Below are 19,321 nucleotides of genomic sequence, written 5' to 3' on the forward strand. Positions count from 1 at the left end.
CCCTGGTGAAAACGTCCAAATAACTTATAATGGATTCATCTTTTATTGCAACGATATATCAAATTCAAAAATGTAGAAAAATGCAAACTTACTTTCAGTACAAACTGATGGATGCTTTGAAACATTTACCTCCAAAGGAGAGAAGGAGAGATTTGTGACAGTGAAAACAGGTTCACTAGCGGAACAAGTCAGCGTCGGGCCGGGGGCGTGGGGCCAATGACAGGGCCCCTAAAGAATGACCGGGCCCCTGACGTGTATCACCTGCGCTGCTGGAAACTGCTGAGGGGAGGGTGGGAGGGGGAATGCGCTCACCGTTTGATTTTTACCCAGAAAGCACATCGGCTAAACCGTGAGTGAAACGGTGACTGGGACTGACTACTATATATGCCATTGAGGGGAAACTTAGTTTAACATTAAATACACCTTTCTCAACAGGAGAGGGCGCACTTTTTCCGTCTATAATCAGACATCGGAGACTTAAAACCATTCCTCCCTCTCTGGCACCTCCAGTCCCGGTACCCTGGATGGGTGCCCCCCCCCCCATAGCTCTGCGCCTGAACAGGTTATTAAAAAGCACAATCGAGTTTTAGAGTTAGACTAAAACAAAGGTGTTTTACAAGAAGAATCTAATATTACAACATTGCCAGAAGAAAGTCTTAAAATTATGAATAAAAAAAAGTTTTGAGAGAAAAAAAAAAGTTTGATGGAGATAAGAGGTGAACCAGACCAGGAAGTCCGTGGTTCTTTCTTTGAACTGGACAGTCGTTTAAATAATAGCTCCATCTCATAATCTGATGCACCAAAAGATGATTTCCTTATTTTTAAAACATATCTCAACTATAACTTCAAAAGATATTCAGTATTCTTCATTTGAATGCAGTCTGGTGTAGAGTTCTCATAAAATACAATGTAAATCTCATTAAAAAAAACTAGCTCAGAGAAAAATGCCAGGAAGTAGACAGATCCTATAGACTGAATACAAAATGTCATGCAGTTTCCATCTCCTTTGACAAGTATTTGCAACAAGTAGTGTTGATGCAAATTTTGCACTAAAATGTTAAAGTTAAATACCTTTTTGAAAAAGATTAAGCTGACAAGTAACCAATGTTTATAGTTTGTTACCCAACACATTTTTAGACTGTGTTGGGTCTAAAAATGCACATCCTGGTGAATCATTTACTCTTTTCTGAATCACACAGATTGAGCAGCAACTTATTGAGTTAATAAACTGAATCTGGAAATAGTTTTGAGACTTAAAGCAATAACTTAATAGATAGAAAGCTGGTTCCAATGATTTGTATAGGTAAATATCAGTTTCTCAATAGGATTTCAATTTGAAGGTCATGTTAAAAAGTAAATAAATCTGACCCTTATGATTCACAATGCTTGAGAAATACTCAGACCCAGAAAACAAAGTTTTTAATTTTTAGTTTAGTTTTATTTTACTGCTTTCGAATGCAGTTTGACATTGAATTGTGAAAAATTTATTTCAACAGTTTACTTCCCAAACTTTTAAAAAATATTTTTACACCCGTTTTTGAATCACAACGTGGCTCCAGTCAAAGAGCAGCACAGTTCAGGTTGGACAAAGCTTTCTGCGTGCTCTTAAGTTTAAACACCACGTCGCATGCAAGGCTCTTCTGTTCAGATCTACTCTTAATCTGCGTCACTTTAAATACCTCATACGGTGGGATCAAAACTTCTGCTTCCGACTCTCCAAACTTGGAGTACAGTGACACGTCTGCTCCCAAACAGGTGGAAATCTCAAAGCACGTTTTGTCACCAAACCTGTACGGACCCTGATAGCCAAGCAGCGAGCTGGAGGTAAAAGAGCCAAAGCGGATCTGCTCGTTGAGGACATCTTGGCTGAAGTCGCCGTCGACCCTTCGATAGCCAGTCAGGCACCTTTCCAGGACGCTTCTGCGAGCGCTGAGCCTCTTCAGGGCTCTCGTGAGGAAGAAGTGCAGAGTGTGGTATCTGAAAGCGGTTTTGTACTTCATCTTCTGACTTCTAACCGCCTCGTTGAACTCCGGGTAGACTTCGGGTTTGTCCGTCGTGTAAACATAAACGGCCATGATCTCCTCCTTCGCCAGGGTCCTGGAGGCGGGCTTCCCGTGTTTGGGTCTCCATTTCTTGTTGTAGTGCTTCTCTGCTTCGTTCCAGGCCAAGGAGAAATTTGAGTTTTGGTTTTTCTCACTCGGGAGAAAGTCAGTTCTCACTTTACGCTCCATGTCGCCTTCGCAGCCAGCGTACGCGTCGTCCACGGAGTCCAGAGCCATGTCCAGGTAAAACAAGCTCTGCCAATAGTGACAAATGTTCATTAAGAGGTTTTTCCTTCAGAATGTGATAACCTATTGAGATGTGTGTTTTGACAACATAAACCAAGAGGACACTTTTGCTTACCTTTGCCGTTTCAGTCAAGGCTCCCAACGTTAGCAGCACTGCTAACCAAACCGCCATCTTTGCCATATTAAAGGAGTCGTTGTTACAATGGAAAACCGTTTTCAAAATGGTTGAATTACATAAAGTTTTCATATTTTACACCTTTTTAAAAAGTGCTTAAACAGTTACCACCTCACTTAACATAATCAGTTCCTGTGGTTATTTTTTTTACAACAATAAAATGTACTTTTTCAGACTTTTCTTAAGTTGCACATTTAAACTGCCCTTTCGTGAGGAAAGCCCTTCTGCATGTTTGGTACCAGCTGCAAATCATCTCAATCAGCGTTAGTGCTCCTTTAAAGACTCTGGTCCTTGACTGCAGTAAATAGGAAATAGCTGAGAATATTATGAAGATGTTGTAACCGAGTTAGATTGTATAAATTAAGTTTTTGACTATGTGTAAATTAATAACATATTAACAAGCTTAGTTTATTAAATCATTTACAGTACAAAATATTCCTAATCTTTGAATTCATGCTTAACTTAATCCATTTTTTTAGTTATTTTTTATTTGATATCAGTGCAGTAATGTTGGCTGCATTTTACCTTTGTGTCTTTATGACTGATTTTGTTTGTCCAGTTATTTCACTTAGAACAGTTTTAAAATTTCAGCTGTTATTATGCAAGACAATGTATTCTGTTAATAGAAGAATCACAATCCAAACCTTCATAATGTAGTGAAATTAGTGATCCGTTTCTAAAAAGTTGGCTAACTTTGATGATTCTAGTTTGCTTTAAGCCCATGTATTTCTGACATATATGAAATTTTAATGCAACCTGGACTTCTCTTTTTTGGTATCTCATATTATAAATGTTCAGTTATTCACTATTTAATGCAATTCAATAAGTTTATTCCAACTAATTTAACATCTTTTTTGGCATTTCAGACGAAACTTAAAATAATGACTAGTCATCATAGCATGATCTCAAACAAGACATTTTAAATAAATTTGCATTCAGCAAACGGATATAACCAGAAGCATTTACATATTCAAAACCAGAACATGATTAAATTATAAAAACAAACGCATCCAGCAAAGCACATGCATTTGAGATTTATTAAAACAAAATAGTCAAACAGGAAATATAACAGAAGTACAGAGCAATTAATTACAGCTATGACACATTTTTTTTGTCCTTTAAAGATTGTTGATTCTGTTCAGTAAATGTATATAGAACCATTTCACAACAAATATAAAACAGTTAAAATGTATTCATTATCACATCCAATACAATTCAGTCAGATTCAGACTCATTTACACATTCAGTCCAGTTCAAATGAAATTGCAGTTTAAAATAATCAAATACAGATTATCATTTTATGGCAGTTGTTAATATTTTTTCTATCAAACAGGAACAACTATTTGCTTCGAGTAGTCAGGTTAGTATCTTGAGCAAGCATTAAGTGACAATGCAAAGGAATGACATGCTTTCAGCAATACATTATTTCAAAATGCCAAAATACAATAAATACATAAATCATTGAAAACATTATTTATGTGTATCATAGATAAAATATAAGCAGAATTGTACAAATGAAGTCATCAATAATTAGTATATCAGTAAAATTGAATTTCTTTTACAATTAATTGTGAAATTGGTCAATCAAGATTATCCGTTAATACATGTTGCAATTAATTTAAGTAATCATTATATGACTTCCTTCTTTATTTTTTTGCATGTTTGGACTTCCATAAAAAAGTAAATCTCAGTCTGCCATTATGGGTTGTGACAAAGAAAAAGCACAGCAGCAGGGTTCAGGATTACTTTGATGAATTAGAAAAGGAAAGTAAACACAAAGTTTGTGATTGTAACATAAACTAATGTGCTCTTCAAATATTTTATGTCCCTTTTATGAAATTAGTTTTACACTTGAACTTGTTTCCTAATTTAAAATTTCATATATTAGAGACTGAAAATGTGAACATTCACTCTTGTATGTTTCTTATGATTATATTTAGATATATAAAATAAATATTGGGCAGAGTTTACATGAATTACGTCTGACTTTGCACAATGCAGGTTGTATTTTTTTAGACATTTCATCACAAATCTGACTCGTCAGTGAGAGCACAGTTTAATTCCGAATGGAATTTGTTTGTGCTCTCCAGATTGTAGACAACCTCGCATGGAAGGGAATTCTTCTGGGATCTTTTCTGTATGTCTGTTACCTTAAAAACCTCATATGGAGGGATCAGGACCTCTTTTTCCAATTTAAACTTAGAGAACTCTGAGATGTCTGCTCCAAAGCAGGTGATAATCTCAAAGCATGATTGGTTACCGAATAACCCAGGAGAAGAATAAGAACCCAATGAGCTGGAGGTAAAGCCACCGAAGCGAACCTCTCTGTTGATACCCGTTTCAAATCTGCACTTGGTTCTCCGGTAGGTGGTGACACACTCTGCTGCCTTGGGCTTGAGGGAGCGTAGGGCCATGGTGAGGTAGAAATGAAAGGCGTGATACTGAAATTTGGTCATGTACTCAGATTTTTGTGTTCGGACCGCCTTATTGAACTCAGCGTATATTGGAGGCATTTCCAAGGTGTAAGCATGAACAGCCATGATTTGTTCTTTCTTCAGCGTTGAGGTGGTGGTCGCCCATTTGTTATTGTAGTACTGCTCCGATTTATTCCAGGCCTTTCCAAAATTCCCTTTTTTCTCCTTCTCTAACCACTTCGCCACTTCTTCTTCCATCTTATCTTCACAACCGTTGTACATGTCGTCAACAGAGTTCTGAGCTAAATCCAGTGGGAACGAGCCGCTCTAAACAGAAAACAAAGGAAACGTTACTGATTATGAATATTAATCGTTGCGTTTGCACTTATAAAAACATTCCCCAAAATAGTGCACCACTCACCTTCTGCTGTGGTGCCAGAGCCCCGATGTGGCATCCGGATGATGGCAGGGCCAGTGTCCAAATTATTATTGCCATCAAGACAAAAAGAAACTTTTTATTTAACAGCATGTTGAAGATTTCTTTGTGAGTCAATCACTCATATATATATATATTAATATATATATATATATATATATATATATATATATATATATATATATATATATATAATATAAATATCCTGTGATTTTCCTGTTCCAATTCCCAATCGAGCAGAAATGACTGGAGCCTGGGACTTTGGTTTGTGACCTGAAGCTGTTTTCAAGCTCCTCCAAAACTCTGATGTGGTTCTGCTGTAGCTAGTCCTCCATTTTCTTCCTGTAGATGATCTTCCCATATATGAACTAAGATTCTGTTAAGACCAGCATACATCGTTATAATAATCCAAGCAAAAGATATGACTTACTTTAAAAAAGTCCTTTGACTGTAGCACCTCAGTTTACTAACACTTCTGAGCTGGAAAAACTCTTCACTTTTTCTTTGATCGGTTTGTCAAAAATGAGGAACTGTCAGAGACAGTTTCTCTTTCTTTTCCAGTGGATGCAAATCTAAATTTTAAAATCTACAGATATATTTACTTATCTTTGAACATTGGCTCAGGGTTGTACTTTTTGTTTAAAATGTGATGGTGGCTGGCTGTAGCTGATAGCTAAGGAATCAGAGAATAATATACTTATATCTTCATACTATGATAAACATATGTTAGGAAACATTAGTAAGAGCAGGTATTTTAAACAACATTATCAAGACTTATACTGTGTAATTAGTGTTAAAATTTCTCCTACTTTGAATTTACATTGGTAATCTTAGTATCAAGACTTTTCTAATGGGTTACAACTTCTTGTCATATTTTTGATCCATCAGTTTTAACACAATATTTTCTAATATCTCTCCTTAAAAAAACAACTTTTCATTATTCTTGTATTTAATGCAACACATTTGAAGAAACAAGCAAAAAAGTATCCGTACCTGAGATGTATAAAACCCATCTGAATGGATGAAGGCTGACACGGAAATCCTTCAATAAAAGGATAGAGAAAACTGCTAAGAAATGATAAAGATCGATCTTTGTCTTTAAATGTTTTATTTAAAGGTTCTGACTCTGGGAGTCAGAAAAGTAGAGCCCCGAAATGAAGTTGTACATAAACCTTTATACACTTCACAGTTAGTCACATCCTGTTTTTACACACGCATGTATCGGAAAGAACATAACAAAGGGGAAATACTCAGCCCCTTTCAGAAACAGAAAATAAAACTCGATGCATAGAAATAGACTTGAGCGGAAACCTGCTTGCTCTCTGTAGTTTTCACCCACTTCATCTGATTTATCAAGAGCTCCTGCTTAACGTGTGTACATGTACTGTGTACATGAACTTGCAAAGGAAATGAAACAGACACATCTATAAAAGTAAGAATGCAGACATAATCTATCTGCATTCTCTCCGCCAGGCTGGTAAATCATTCTCATTGACCTTAAAAAAAAAAAAAAAAAATCATTTGTTATTCATGTATATACCAGCAGATGGTGCTAGTACATAAGACGATCCTCTGAAAATGCAGTGAAATCTAGGCTGACTGTATTTTGTGTTTTCCTTTCTTATCTAAACTGAATGAAGCGTAAAGTTTGTATCCTGATCAAATGGAAAAGGAAAGTGAACACAAAGTTTATGATTGTAACACAAACTAATGTGCTCTTCAAATATTTTATGTCCCTTTTATGAAAGTAGTTTTATTCTGGAAACTGTTTCCTAATTTCAAGTTTTACATAAAAGGGACTGTAAATGTGAATATTTACTTTATGCTTGAAACGATAATCCTTTATTGTCAAATCAATCTTATTAGTTCAAACAGTGTATGCTTGTCAACCTTTAACAGCCGGTCAATAGAAAGTGCCACATCATACCTTTATGTTTCTTGTCTTCCCATAAACTTCTGCTTTTCCAAAGACCTGTACATGTCATGAACAAGGAATCTAGTTTTGAAACGTTGGCGATGAGTTCAGTATCTGGCTGTTTTGATGCTTCGCCTGCCCATGTTGGGGCAGAGGGCTGTGGGACGGGTAAGCCTGGATGGACTATAGGTACAGGGTTTGGAGGCTTCTGGCATCCCCATAGTGGCTGAGGTCCTGGCAGCTGCTCTCCCTCCTGGCACCTTTGGGGATCTCTGTGAAGTTTCTGGCTTCAGTCAGTACGGTATATATGTGGACATGTGTGGGACTAGTGAGGTGAAGTTGGCATGCCAGTCCCCAAGTACCTTAGCATTTACCACCTCCTCTTTAACAAACACAACACCACACTTTGGTCAGGTTGGGGGGTGAAGGACCTTGCAGGCATGGACAGAGTGCTGTGCAGCCTTACCTCTATTCACGTTGCTATGTTTGGCCAAGTTCTGGACCTCAATTTTAACACACATAGAGCTTGCGGTCGGGAAGTTGAGTCTTGCACAGCCCAGCCACAACTCCAGTTTTAATACACTTTAGAAAAAAACATCTGCATTCATCACAAGTTTTCATAATACCACAAACACACATGGAAACACCGATCTGGGACAGAGGAGCGCTTGGTGTGCCACCTCAGCACCTTTGCTGCTTAAATGCTTATTGGAGGTGTGAGGATGACATGGGGGTCATTGAAATGGGGGACTAACACTTTTTGATGGGGTGCTGTTCGTGTGGGTGCTTGGTCCATGATAGGAGTGTCGGACTTCCATGGGAAGGCCTATGGCTGTGGATCGCAGCAGTTTGACTCTTCATATCTAGCTTTGGGGTTCTGTCCCAGGACATCAGTTTCCTCTTCACCAGAGATGAACAAAGATGAAGTGATAAACAGTGAATGACGTAGGGAGAAAGGATGAAGGTGGAACAGCATATGGACAGGGGAAAGGAAAGGTAGTAGGAATGAGGGACAAAGATGAATGAGACGAAGGAAAGGGAATTTTGGATGTGGGTGTGAGGAACAGAAGAAAAATGAGGCAGGGATGCGGGATAAGGATAAAATCTGTATGGGTCAAGAAGGTAGAGATAAGGAAGATGCAACATAGGATGAAAGAGGTATGAATAAGGAAAAAAGGAGATAGGGATGAAGGATAAAGACAAAGGATGTAGATACGGAGGAATAAAGATTTTGGAATAAAGGATGAAGATGATTGAAAAGGGAATATAGGTTAAAAGAGGTAGTGATGGGTATAACGATGGAGTAGGTGAGTAATTATAGGAAAAGGGTAAAAAAAAGTCTAGGGTGAAGGTGGTAGGTAGGAAGGAGGTGCAAACAAGTATAGAAAGATATATATTAAGTTTCCAAATACATCATTGGTTGTTCAATCATTATAGTTGGATTTGTCAACCACTCAAGTTGTTAAGCAGCAAGTGTCATAATTATTTTATGCTGCTTTTGTGGTCTACACCAAACCCTTCTGCATGACGTTAACAAAAGAGGAGAAAAGTTTCCAACCACAAACGGGAAGCTGTAATGTTTGTCACTAGGCGTCTAATCTGGTGTTTCATGCTGTGTTTGAGAAATGTCCCATACACCTGTGATTCTGCAAAAGTCCTCTTCCTAGATACATGATTCAAAGCAACACTGGTCTGTCGAGGATAACGATTAAATATCCATATGAAAGAATATCTTTTCTCATTTTTTTACACTGCCACATTTTTACAACTTGCATACCAACTGCTAACAGGTTAAATATTCACTGCAGCAATAATTTAGGCAACAACACATTTTAAATTACAAACACCTCCCCAAATATCCCATTTTGTTAGCACTGTTGAAATACAGGCATGAAATAACCATGATAATGCTCACTTTCACTAAGATGGTCAATTATTAACAAAACATTTATCAAAGACAGCCGATCTGTCTTTTACACATGTATTTACCTATTACGAGTATGTTTATAGAGTAAAAAAATATATAAAAATTTGCAAATCAGTTGAATTACACCATATTAACTTTATTGAAATAGTTCTTATATTAAAACTGGAGTTTCTTCACAATGAAATCATTAGGCAAAATCAGCATCCTGAATCAAACTGTGTGGATAGGAAACATAAAAATAAAGGTAATAATAAGTACATTAGGTATCTGGGAAAAAACAAACAAAAAATGCAATATTATTGTCTTTTAAGGCCTATTTTATTGACTACAACAGACCTGACCAACAAGCCTAAAACATAATGGAACGACAGTGCCATCAAGTATTTATTTGGTAACCTCCCACTGTAAAAACGAAACAATAAAAATGTGATCTTCTGGAGAAGAATCAGTAACAACTGTTGACTGATGATACTCTTCCTGTCACATCTGGACTTACATTTTAACTTTTTCTTCTTAAAAAGTAAAAAGAAAACATTAATTGTGCTTTGGGACTTGAATCAACCTGAACCAGAACCTTCGTATACTGAACAACTTTACATGTTCCAATGTACTGTGAGCTGAAAACTTGCACAGACCACATCCTGATAGGGTTAGACATGCACAACCACAAAACAAGAAAACAAGGCGCTCCAAATATGTCTGCCCTCTAAAAGACCTTAAAACCCTTCAGCCCAATTGTCCAACAGTCCACAAACAAGCAGCTCTAAACTAAAACAACATAAATTCAGTCAGACACAACCAGATTTATTTGCACCAAATGATACAATGAGTCATTTTACAAGAGGATGTGAAGAATAGTAGATGTATACAGATACTTTTGTTAAGTTTACAATCAAATGTGCTCATTTGGCATAGTTTCTTTTCTTTTGTTTTTTTTCTTCTTTTTTTTTTTTTTACATTTTTAAACATCAGTTAAAAGCAAAAATACATCTAAAGCTATGTTTGGCCTGATTTCATTAAATGGTCTTTATGTTTACAATGGTGAAACTATGCATGTATTATCTTTTATCTGAATTTAAAAAAATGTTTTTTTGATTAACAATAATAAAAAGAAGAAAATCCATCTCAAAATAAATGTAATGTGCTCTTATGTGCTGCTAAAATTGGAAATTATTTTTAAAGATTTATTTGGATCAATTATCCGTGAAAAACGCACAGTTTAGGTTGGACAGAGTCTTTTCTGTGCTCTTCAGTTTCAACACGATTTTACATGGAAGGTCCTTCTCCTCAGATCTCTGCTTTATGCCTGTAACTTTAAAGATTTCATATGGAGGAACCAGGACTTCTCTTTCTGATTCTCCAAACTTGGAGTACAGTGAGATGTCTGCTCCTAAGCAGGTGTAAATCTCAAAACAGGTCTCATAGCCAAATTTTTCTTTGCGGGGATACTTCCCCATCGAGCTGGAGGTGAAAGTGCCAAAGCGGATTTCTTTGCTGAGAATGCCCAGCTTGAATTTTCTGTTGACTCTCCGGTAACCGGTAAGGCATCTTTCTGTCTTTGGCTTATGAGCGTTGAGAGCTCTGACAGCGCCCGTCAGGAAGAAGTGCAATGAGTGATACTGAAACGTGCTCGTGTACTGAGGCCCCTGCGTTCGCACCGCACTGTTGAATTCAGTGAATACCTCTGGTTTGTCCAGAGTGTAAGCATAGACGGCCATGTTCTGTTCTTTCTCCAGGACTCGGGATCTTTTCTTCCCAGGCTTGGGCTTCCATTTCTTATTATACTGTTTCTCCGCTTCATCCCAAGCCAGGCTAAAATTTTTGCTCATCTTTTTCTCGCTGACCAAGAACTCGGTCTTTACTTTGGTCGCCATGTTGTTTGCGCAGCCTTCGTACATGTCATCGACAGAGTTCGGAGCCATGTCCAGTGGGAGAGGAGTGTCAGCCAGGAATCTGTAAAACTGCCAGAAGACAACAAGACGGATGTTAAACATTTCTTTACCATTATGTCTGAATCAAGAAACTCACAAATCTCCTGTTTGTCTCATTACCTTTGCAGTTGAGACAGAAGCTCCAAACAGAACAAGCAGGAATATCCACGTTGTCATCATTGCCGCCTTTAGCGTTTAGTCCTGCAAAGACACATTAAATGCAGATTTTTCATTTCCTATTATTGTTCATTTATTATTCCCATTTATGTCATTTGAATGCACGATCTAAGAGTCCAACATAAAATAAACAAGCAGGCTGAAATCTCAACATTTTACCCTTACAGTGTTCATAATTTTAAGGTTGCTCTTTTAAGGTTTTAAGAAAAAAAGTTGAATCATTAAAGCTCTAACTTGTTTTCCTATCATAATAATCTATGATAGTTTTTACACTGTGATAAAAGCAACACTGGAGGTGCTTCACTACAATTTAGCAGTTCTGAAAAGAGATTATTGTACACTTATTTGCAAGATAAATTAAAACCAATACAGTTGAATCCTAAATGTATACCCCTTGGAGATTTGTATTGGTTTATTTTCACTCAACCAATAAGTTTTTTTCTGGCAGGAAAAGAGACAGCTGACTCTTACAAAACAATAAAACAATGTAAAAAGAGAATTGGCATTGAAAAAAACAAATATTTTAAGAAATAAAATTGAAAATTATGTATATATTAATAATAAGACCGATCTTTAATATAAATAAAAAGTAGGACTTTACCTGGGTTTTTTTTTTTTGAAGAGCTTCTGAAGAAATTAGGAATAAGATGGGGAGGGGGGAAGGAAGGATGGGCAGAGAGGGATTCTTTCCTTTAAATCAAATAAATGACATGGATGTTAAACAGTTAGAGGTCAATTGAAGACAAAGTTTAAAACTTTAAATGTTTGGGCAAACCCCTAGACACGCCCCCCATACCCTCAACTAACTTAGTTTAGACAGGAAAGAGAAGGAGGAGTTTCACCATATCAATCATAAATCCCAACAAATAGTCTGTGTGTTGCCTAGCAGTATACGCATGGTAGATTATTATCTTTAATATTATGCTTTTATTCACAACCTTTATTCCAGTGTCATGAATGGCCTCATATTAATAGATTATTTTTATGTGTTAACCATAAATCTGCAGAGCAGCAAAAGTGTCATGCTGCTTTTAGTCGTCATAACACTTCCTGCTTCTCATAAGACCCCTGCAGACCACTTCCTGAGGAGGTCTGACATGCAGAACCACAAATTAGTAAGCAAAAACTGAGTGCAGGTTCTGTGTGTTGCACTCACAAATCAGACAGGACTCCGTCTTCAGTTTTGGCAACTTTATTTGCCTCACACTGTGTGTATATTTTTGGAACTGTTCTCTCAGAAGCAGCCGGGCAAAGACGCACAGAAACACAACTGATAGAAAGTTTCTTCTTCCAGAGCTACAATGCTACAACTGATAACTGACGCTGCTTCTGCTACAAAACAGCTCAGATTCTGTAAAACTCCTGCAGCTGAAAAAAAAATTAGTAGGCAAGTAAAATATATTAAATAAATTAATAAAATAGTGTTTTATCCTTAACTTAAAAAAATAGTAATAATTTAAATAAAAATACTTCTAGGATACAAAGGAGACAACTCAGAGACCAGCTACTATCAGACTAAATGTAACTCCAGAGAAATAACAAAAGTAAAATGTAAAGACTTCTTTGGACTTTACAGCTGTAACTTTTCATCTCTATAAGTTATTTTTCCCTTCTAACTTGGCTTACAACGTTAGCTTATATTCACAACCAATATTTCACTTTAAAAGACAAAAAAAGCCAAATTCATACGTAATCACACTCAATACATTTTGGTTTGAATTCAAATCATATCAATCTTCTAATTATGCAATCAGATTAAAATCTAGTTTCATATGCAGTCCAGTGCACGATCCGAATTTAAACATACCATCTTTATGCAGATGACCATAGGCTTAGAAAAAAAAGAAATCATCTTGAGCAAGCATGTGGCGACAGTAAGAAGGAATGACTCGCTTTTGATAATACACGTTGCAGATAAATGGGTTCCAAAATGTTCTAAAAATTATTATTCTGTGTTTTCTGTATAATTTTATGGGGTTTTTTTTTTACTGGCATGCACTATAAAATTGGCGTGTCGTTTAGACTTTGACATCTGACTTAACAGCAGCGATCCTTCCCTTTGACTCTGATGAGTGAGGCAGACAGAAAACTAATATTTATGACTTGATGCAGCCTGCAACCATGACATAAAATAAAGTCTTAATGATAATATACCTTATTAGAATATGAAAACGTAAAAATCTTTTCTCCCTTTACTGTCATTTACCATCTTTACCGTCCTCACAACTGTGTGTGAGGATGGTTTTATGGAATTAATGCATGTCATCATCATTTAAGAAATGTCCATGTTTAATGAAGCATTTGACATTTTATTTTTATTGATTTTTTTTTTTTGCACTATTGAAATTGAATACAGACATCACAAAGTTCAGTTTGGGAGGCCATTTGCTGTAACAAGCTGAGTCAGAAAAAATCATAGCAATGATTTGGGCTTACTTTTTATTGAGAAAAAAAAGAGAGAAGTTAATGGTTGTAGAGCAAACTAATGTTATCTGTCCTTACTGAAATCCAGCTTCACAATTTAAACACTTATTCAAAATCTTACATAGGTGCTCACACTCACTGTTGTATATTTGTTATAATATTATCTAATGACATCACTGTGTAAAACGGATTTGATTAGGCCCATTTTCTTTGGAAAAATAAATAAAATTTGGTCCAAGTTGGCAGAGTTATTTTTATTTCCAGAATGTTTCAATAAGAGCAGAATTTTTCATTTCTTGCTGAAAAAAGTACAGTTCAGATTGGAATGAGTTGTTTCTGTGCTCTGAAGTTTGTAGACAACCTTACAAGGAAGCTTGTTGAGCTCAGAGCTTTTCTTTATTTCTTTAACTTTAAAAACCTCGTAAGGAGGGATCAGGACTTCTCTTTCTGTCTCAAACTTAGAGTACTGTGAGATGTCTGCTCCAAAACATGTGGAGATCTCAAAGCATGATTCTTCACCAAACCGTTTGTCACAGTATTCATCCACTGAACTGGAGGTAAAAGCACTAAAACGAATCTGTTTATTGAGAACATTTTTGGTGAATTTACAGGGTGTTCTCCGGTAAACGGTGACACAATTTTCTGCTTTAGGTTTGATGGTGCGCAGAGCCATGGTGAGGTAGAAGTGCAGAGTGTGATACGGGAATTTGGTTTTGTACTCAGATTTTTGTGTTCGGACTGCGTCGTTGAATTCACTGTATAAAGGTGGGACATCAAGGGTGTACGCGTAAAGAGCCATGATTTGTTCTTTCTTCAGCTGCGGGTTCTTCTTCTCCCATTTTCTCTTGTAGTATTCCTCGGCATTATTCCAGGCCTGTTTGAAGTTTTCATTTTTGTTCTGCTCATTTGGTAAAAACTTTTTCTCTATTTCTTCCTTCATCTTCTCTTCACATTTGTCGTACATGTCATCAACAGAGTCTGAAGCCATATCCAGCTGGGTTGGGCAGCCGATCCAAGTTTTACATTTCTGCAAAAACTGAACAGAAAAACGCATTACTGATTATTATTACTGTTTATTACATGTGTGATTGTACAACAATTAGACAGACAGATAAAGTTTTCTTCACCTTGTTGAGTGGAGTTCCAACACAGGATCCAAATAAGATGAAGACAGTGACCCAAATAACCAACCTTGCCATCTTGACTCGGCAGACAACTCTAAAAACAAAAACAAAATAATTTGGTCGGTCTGAGTGGTTTCAATGTGCAAACACACCTTAAATTAGGTGCTGCCACTAACAAAGCTCTGCTGCCTGTACTTTTAAAAGCAGATCTATGAATACTTGTGAAAACTTGTGAGACCTTTTGCATTGGTTGAGGTTTATGGGTGTATCTTATGATGTCAGGGGTGAACTAATATCAGGACACAAAAATTAAGAAATAATAGTTTGAAATCAACCCATAAATAAGCAGGAAGCCTGAGTAGAGAGGCCAGCATAGATGGAATGTGATCAACACTCTTCTGTCTAGGAAAAATACATGCAGGTGAATTTTTGACCCCTTGTAAATGTTGAACTGAAGATACTAGAATACAGAATAACAGAAGTTCAAGCATAATGTAAGAAAAGCACAAGTTACTTTCTCAAAGTTCTTTGACAGAGTAAGTGAAATGAATCTGAATATTAATTATATTTGTTCTGTAATGTTGGTTTGCACTGCAACAAGATTGAGTGTCAAAGGTTTATGTTGTGATTGTGGACAGCCGTAGCTGAGAGGAAGAGGTGCAAGAGGATAATGCAGCTACGCCTCAGAAGCAGCATGAACATATCTGTTTAGAAACATTAAACCTTTTTTGGACATGTACATAACTTTTAAGGGAAAAGTTATGAACAGAAATAAATGACTGAACAGCATAATTAAACTCAAGAATAAACAATAACATGGCAGTGAATAATTGTGTGTACAACGGAGACATGTAACAGGGTTCTTCTTTTTATATTGCACTTATTATTAAGTTGAAGTTGAAGTTGAAGTATTACATTGATAATCTTAGTTTCAATATACCAAAATCCTTCCTTAAAGAAGTTTAATTATTCTGACATTTCAGAGAGCAATAAAAGAGCCATACCTGTATGAAGAGCTTCTGTGCGGATGAATGTTGAAGCTTTTTCAATTCTTTCTGTACCTTAGTTAGGTTTTTTTATTTTCTTTCAATTTCTTCAGCAGAGAAACATAAAATAACTGAGGATGCAAAAAAAATAAATAAAGTGAAACAGACAAAACTGTTGCGGAAGTAAAATTGAGAAACCGTCCACCTGCTAGCCCTACAATGCCATTTTATACAGAAAAGAGAAGGAGGAGTTCACAAGTTAACCTATCTCAAGATAACAGACATCTACATTTTTTATCGGTAGAGGAAGAATGCATTTTTTAGTACAAATTTCAACATCACAGGTCACAAACAGTCTATTTTTTTCTAACTAGAGTGTTGCAGCTCCCTTTTTCTTGTCAACCTCCATCTGTTGCGTGGCCTGCTATGCCTCCACACAGAAGCACGTTTACTGCATTCTACTGAATGCAGTCGACATGTTTTTAAAGGATGTTATTGCTGTATTTCAGCAACAAGGCTCTGAAAAATACCGAAGAAAAGTCGACCAATCTCTCCAGGACATCAAAGGTCACCTATTCAGAAATGACATATTTCCTTAACAACTGCAGGTGTTGATTGATATTTGGAGTGGCATGGTCCGTCGAAACACTAAGACATCCTCGTTGTTAACAATATATAGACTACAAAAAATAATGCTAGATCTACCAAAAGCAATTTTTTTTTTACAATCATTATATGGTAAACTGTGCAGTTTATTTGTGCAGATTTATTTTAAAATTGTTTCTACTTCATTATTTTTAGATTCTGTTCCCTGCCACCATAATATCCAAAACTTTAAAAGGCTTTGAGTTTTAAAAATAGAGAAAAACACCAACCACCACCATCGCCAACTCTAACCCACTCATATCTCCCTTCTTCCTCTTTCATTAATTATTCCTGATAGAGCCTCAGATCTGGTCTTGACCCAGGGATCTGTTTACTATTACAGCCTGGTGATGAAAACAGCTTCGCCTAGAATCTGCTTTTTATCTCACGCTCCACAGACGCATGGAAAAGTTAGCAGCAGTGATGCATGGCTTGGAAAGGTCAGCTTGGAAAGAAGGGGATCTTCTTAGTTCTGGTTTGTGCAACATGAGTAGCACAAACCAAGCTGCCAGCTCTGGATCAGGCCTGGTTGAGCTGCTTCCTCTTCTCTCTTGAGTAAGTGGCAGTTAGGCTGCACTCACACTGCAGCCTGAAGTGACCCAATTCAGATATTTTGTTAAATCAGATGTTTTTTGCCGGGGCCGTTCTAACTTCCAAACATATGTGACCTGCACATGTTCTACAGTGTGACCGGGCAACGACCTGAAAGTGTCCCGCATGCAAAGTAGAAGGCACAATAACGTCAGCGTTCTAGGCATTCTGCTAACCGCCATAAAAAGAAGAAGTGCTCAGTGTTTGCAGAAGTAAACATGGAGGCTAACGGTTGAGCTTAGCTTACATATTTGAAGTTGTTGTCCAACCGGAACCAGCATATTAACAACTTAATCCTCATTATAGTCCGTCATGGTTATTGTTCTTCTTCCCACTTGCGCGTATCAGGACGTGGATAATGAGATTTGTTGACTATCAGTGACGTTCAGTTTGGATGAATGCGGCCTGGACGTTAGGTTGCATTTGAATCGGATACGTATTGGATATCCAAGTGACCTGGGTCGCATTTGAAAATAATCTGACCTGTGCGGTTCAGACTGTCATGAAAAGATCGGATGCAGGTTGCATGATGTCAAAAAATCGGAATTGGGTCACTTCAGCCTGCAGTGTGAACGCAGCCTTAGTGTTGGTTGCCATCTGCAATTTCAGGGAACCTGTAGTTATAAGGTTCCTTCTGCAGAACTCCGAATAAAATCAGAGCCAAGTTTTATTCCTTTGTGCATTTATTGTAAAAAGAAGATTTAATGGTTAGCGTAAAAGGGATTTGTTGCTTACTATTCATAAGCTGCAACTATAAAATAAATCCATAACCATTCTTGAAAACATGCGACTGTAATTGTCTCTCAGTTTTTGTAGTAAAATGCAGTAGTTATGTAAGAAAAGCTCCACGACCAAAAGCAAGAAGTTTGAAGTCAGTGTGTTGGTCAACCAGTTTTCATTTAATTGATAGAAAGGGTCGTATTATTCTCTCTTACTGACTTCTTTAAACCTGATAATGTCTTTCAAAAGGTCAGGCTAGTAAAAAAACCTATTAGTTTTCACCTGTTTTACATTTGGTATGAAGTGACGATTCAAACACGGATACATTTACTTTTGCTTTTCAGTCACCAGCAGTATTTGTTCTTCATTTTAAGAGCTAGCTATTCATCATTTATTATTATTCTTGCTTAGGATTACATCTTCTCTCATCAAAGGCTTAGTCCATCAGTTTCAACATCATATTTCCTAAAATCCTGCCTTAAGGAAGTTTAATTGTTCTGGAGAATTGGAGAGTAAAAAAAATGAAATAAAAACGTCATACCTGAGGTTATATGAAGAGCTTCTGGAAGGATTAATGTCAAAATATTAAAAATGGTTTCTGTGTTTTAGTTAATTGTTTATTTTTTTTTTTTTTTGGCAGAAAAATCAAAATTATGAAATAGATCAGGATCCAAAAACTTTTAGTGAAAAGAGCAAAATACAAAAACACCGAGTAAAATGAAGAAGCCTTCTGCCCACCAGCCCTGCACTACGCTGTTTTATACACAAGGCAGAAGCAGAAGTTCATAAACTAAACGTATCTGCAGAAGAACACATTTCTTTATTATTGCAAATGTAAACCTCAAAGCTCACAAGTCACAGTCTTCTTCTGTTAATTGTGAGCTGCACCTTCCTTTTACTTGCTAACCTTCATCTGTTGCACGGCCTTCTGCATCTGCAGTGTGCATAACGTCTGCGTCCTCTTCTGCACTTGAGCTGTTCACACCTTATTCTTGGTGTCTGACTTCTCTTTAAGTTGCTTCGCCTCCACTATTCTTAGATTGTTGCTTTTGTACAGCCCTAATATGCAAAACTTTAAAATATCTTGGATTTTAAAGACACAAAAATCAACTGATTGTAAGATACACCTTCATCAACACACTCATATCCCCCCTCCTTCATTACAGAATAAAACTGAATAACCATTTTTGAATGTTTTTTTTGTTGTTGTTGTTGTTTGTATCCAGAGGCAGACTGACATACTGTTCAACCAGGAGTTTATAATCGATCAATTGATTGGTTTAGGCCCGGTTTGAAATCCCACCAACAAAAGAGCATTAGCCAATTGCCACATTGCCTCATTGAAAATGCAAAGCTCCTATTGCTGTTCTGCAAAAGGACAAACTGGAATCGGTCTTTGAAGAAAAACGATTAACATGTTTGCAAAAAAAAAAAAACACTTGAAATGGATTTTCAGTTTTGACAGGGGCTTTTTAGCACCGTAAAAGTGAGCACATTTTAGTAAGCTATATGCAACACTGAATGAATAACTACCTTAACAACCATCAAGTGATGCTTAGAGACAATAG

At 36.8% G+C, this 19,321-nt stretch overlaps 5 protein-coding genes across 9 annotated transcripts in view; 1 reads left to right on the top strand and 4 right to left on the bottom strand.

Annotated features, from left to right (window-relative positions):
• Positions 1-1,405: 1,405 nt before the first annotated feature.
• On the bottom strand, positions 1,406-2,759 carry LOC103148452 (ecto-ADP-ribosyltransferase 5-like). 2 transcript variants are annotated; one of them, XM_016679217.1, is made up of 2 exons: positions 2,404-2,759; positions 1,406-2,300 (listed from the first exon to the last, which is right to left on the bottom strand). In XM_016679217.1, exons 1-2 carry the CDS (start codon positions 2,533-2,535, stop codon positions 1,560-1,562), a joined length of 873 nt encoding a protein of 290 aa, XP_016534703.1. In that variant the 5' UTR covers positions 2,536-2,759; the 3' UTR covers positions 1,406-1,559. The 2 variants fall into 2 exon arrangements, with proteins under 2 accessions (XP_016534703.1, XP_016534704.1); XM_016679218.1 differs by having other exon boundaries at positions 1,406-2,297; positions 2,404-2,757.
• Positions 2,201-19,321, top strand: part of LOC103148425 (ecto-ADP-ribosyltransferase 4-like) — a 37,580-nt gene continuing 20,459 nt past the window's right edge. The window contains exon 1 of one of the 2 annotated variants that reach the window (XM_007567192.2): positions 2,201-2,285. The gene's annotated coding sequence lies outside the window, so the exon portion shown is untranslated. The remainder of the gene's footprint in view (positions 2,286-19,321) is intronic. The other variant, XM_016679216.1, reaches the window with a different exon arrangement.
• LOC103148433 (ecto-ADP-ribosyltransferase 5-like) lies at positions 3,482-7,172 on the bottom strand. 2 transcript variants are annotated; one of them, XM_007567207.2, is made up of 5 exons: positions 6,307-7,172; positions 5,565-5,689; positions 5,350-5,434; positions 5,299-5,304; positions 3,482-5,204 (listed from the first exon to the last, which is right to left on the bottom strand). In XM_007567207.2, exons 3-5 carry the CDS (start codon positions 5,404-5,406, stop codon positions 4,488-4,490), a joined length of 780 nt encoding a protein of 259 aa, XP_007567269.1. In that variant the 5' UTR covers positions 5,407-5,434; positions 5,565-5,689; positions 6,307-7,172; the 3' UTR covers positions 3,482-4,487. The 2 variants fall into 2 exon arrangements, with proteins under 2 accessions (XP_007567269.1, XP_007567268.1); XM_007567206.2 differs by having other exon boundaries at positions 5,299-5,434.
• On the bottom strand, positions 9,941-11,992 carry LOC103148431 (GPI-linked NAD(P)(+)--arginine ADP-ribosyltransferase 1-like). Its single transcript, XM_007567205.2, has 3 exons — positions 11,865-11,992; positions 11,207-11,287; positions 9,941-11,116 (listed from the first exon to the last, which is right to left on the bottom strand). Exons 2-3 carry the CDS (start codon positions 11,264-11,266, stop codon positions 10,349-10,351), a joined length of 828 nt encoding a protein of 275 aa, XP_007567267.1. The 5' UTR covers positions 11,267-11,287; positions 11,865-11,992; the 3' UTR covers positions 9,941-10,348.
• LOC103148430 (ecto-ADP-ribosyltransferase 5-like) lies at positions 13,552-18,478 on the bottom strand. Of its 2 annotated transcripts, XM_007567204.2 has the most exons (4): positions 18,295-18,478; positions 15,816-15,928; positions 14,815-14,905; positions 13,552-14,723 (listed from the first exon to the last, which is right to left on the bottom strand). In XM_007567204.2, the coding sequence occupies exons 3-4, from the start codon at positions 14,884-14,886 to the stop codon at positions 13,977-13,979; spliced, it is 819 nt and encodes a 272-aa protein (XP_007567266.1). In that variant the 5' UTR covers positions 14,887-14,905; positions 15,816-15,928; positions 18,295-18,478; the 3' UTR covers positions 13,552-13,976. The 2 variants fall into 2 exon arrangements, with proteins under 2 accessions (XP_007567266.1, XP_007567265.1); XM_007567203.2 differs by lacking the exon at positions 18,295-18,478 and having other exon boundaries at positions 15,816-16,365.

This window comes from Poecilia formosa, unplaced genomic scaffold (assembly GCF_000485575.1).
Source record: "Poecilia formosa unplaced genomic scaffold, Poecilia_formosa-5.1.2 Scaffold205, whole genome shotgun sequence".
Classification (NCBI taxonomy): domain Eukaryota; kingdom Metazoa; phylum Chordata; class Actinopteri; order Cyprinodontiformes; family Poeciliidae; genus Poecilia; species Poecilia formosa.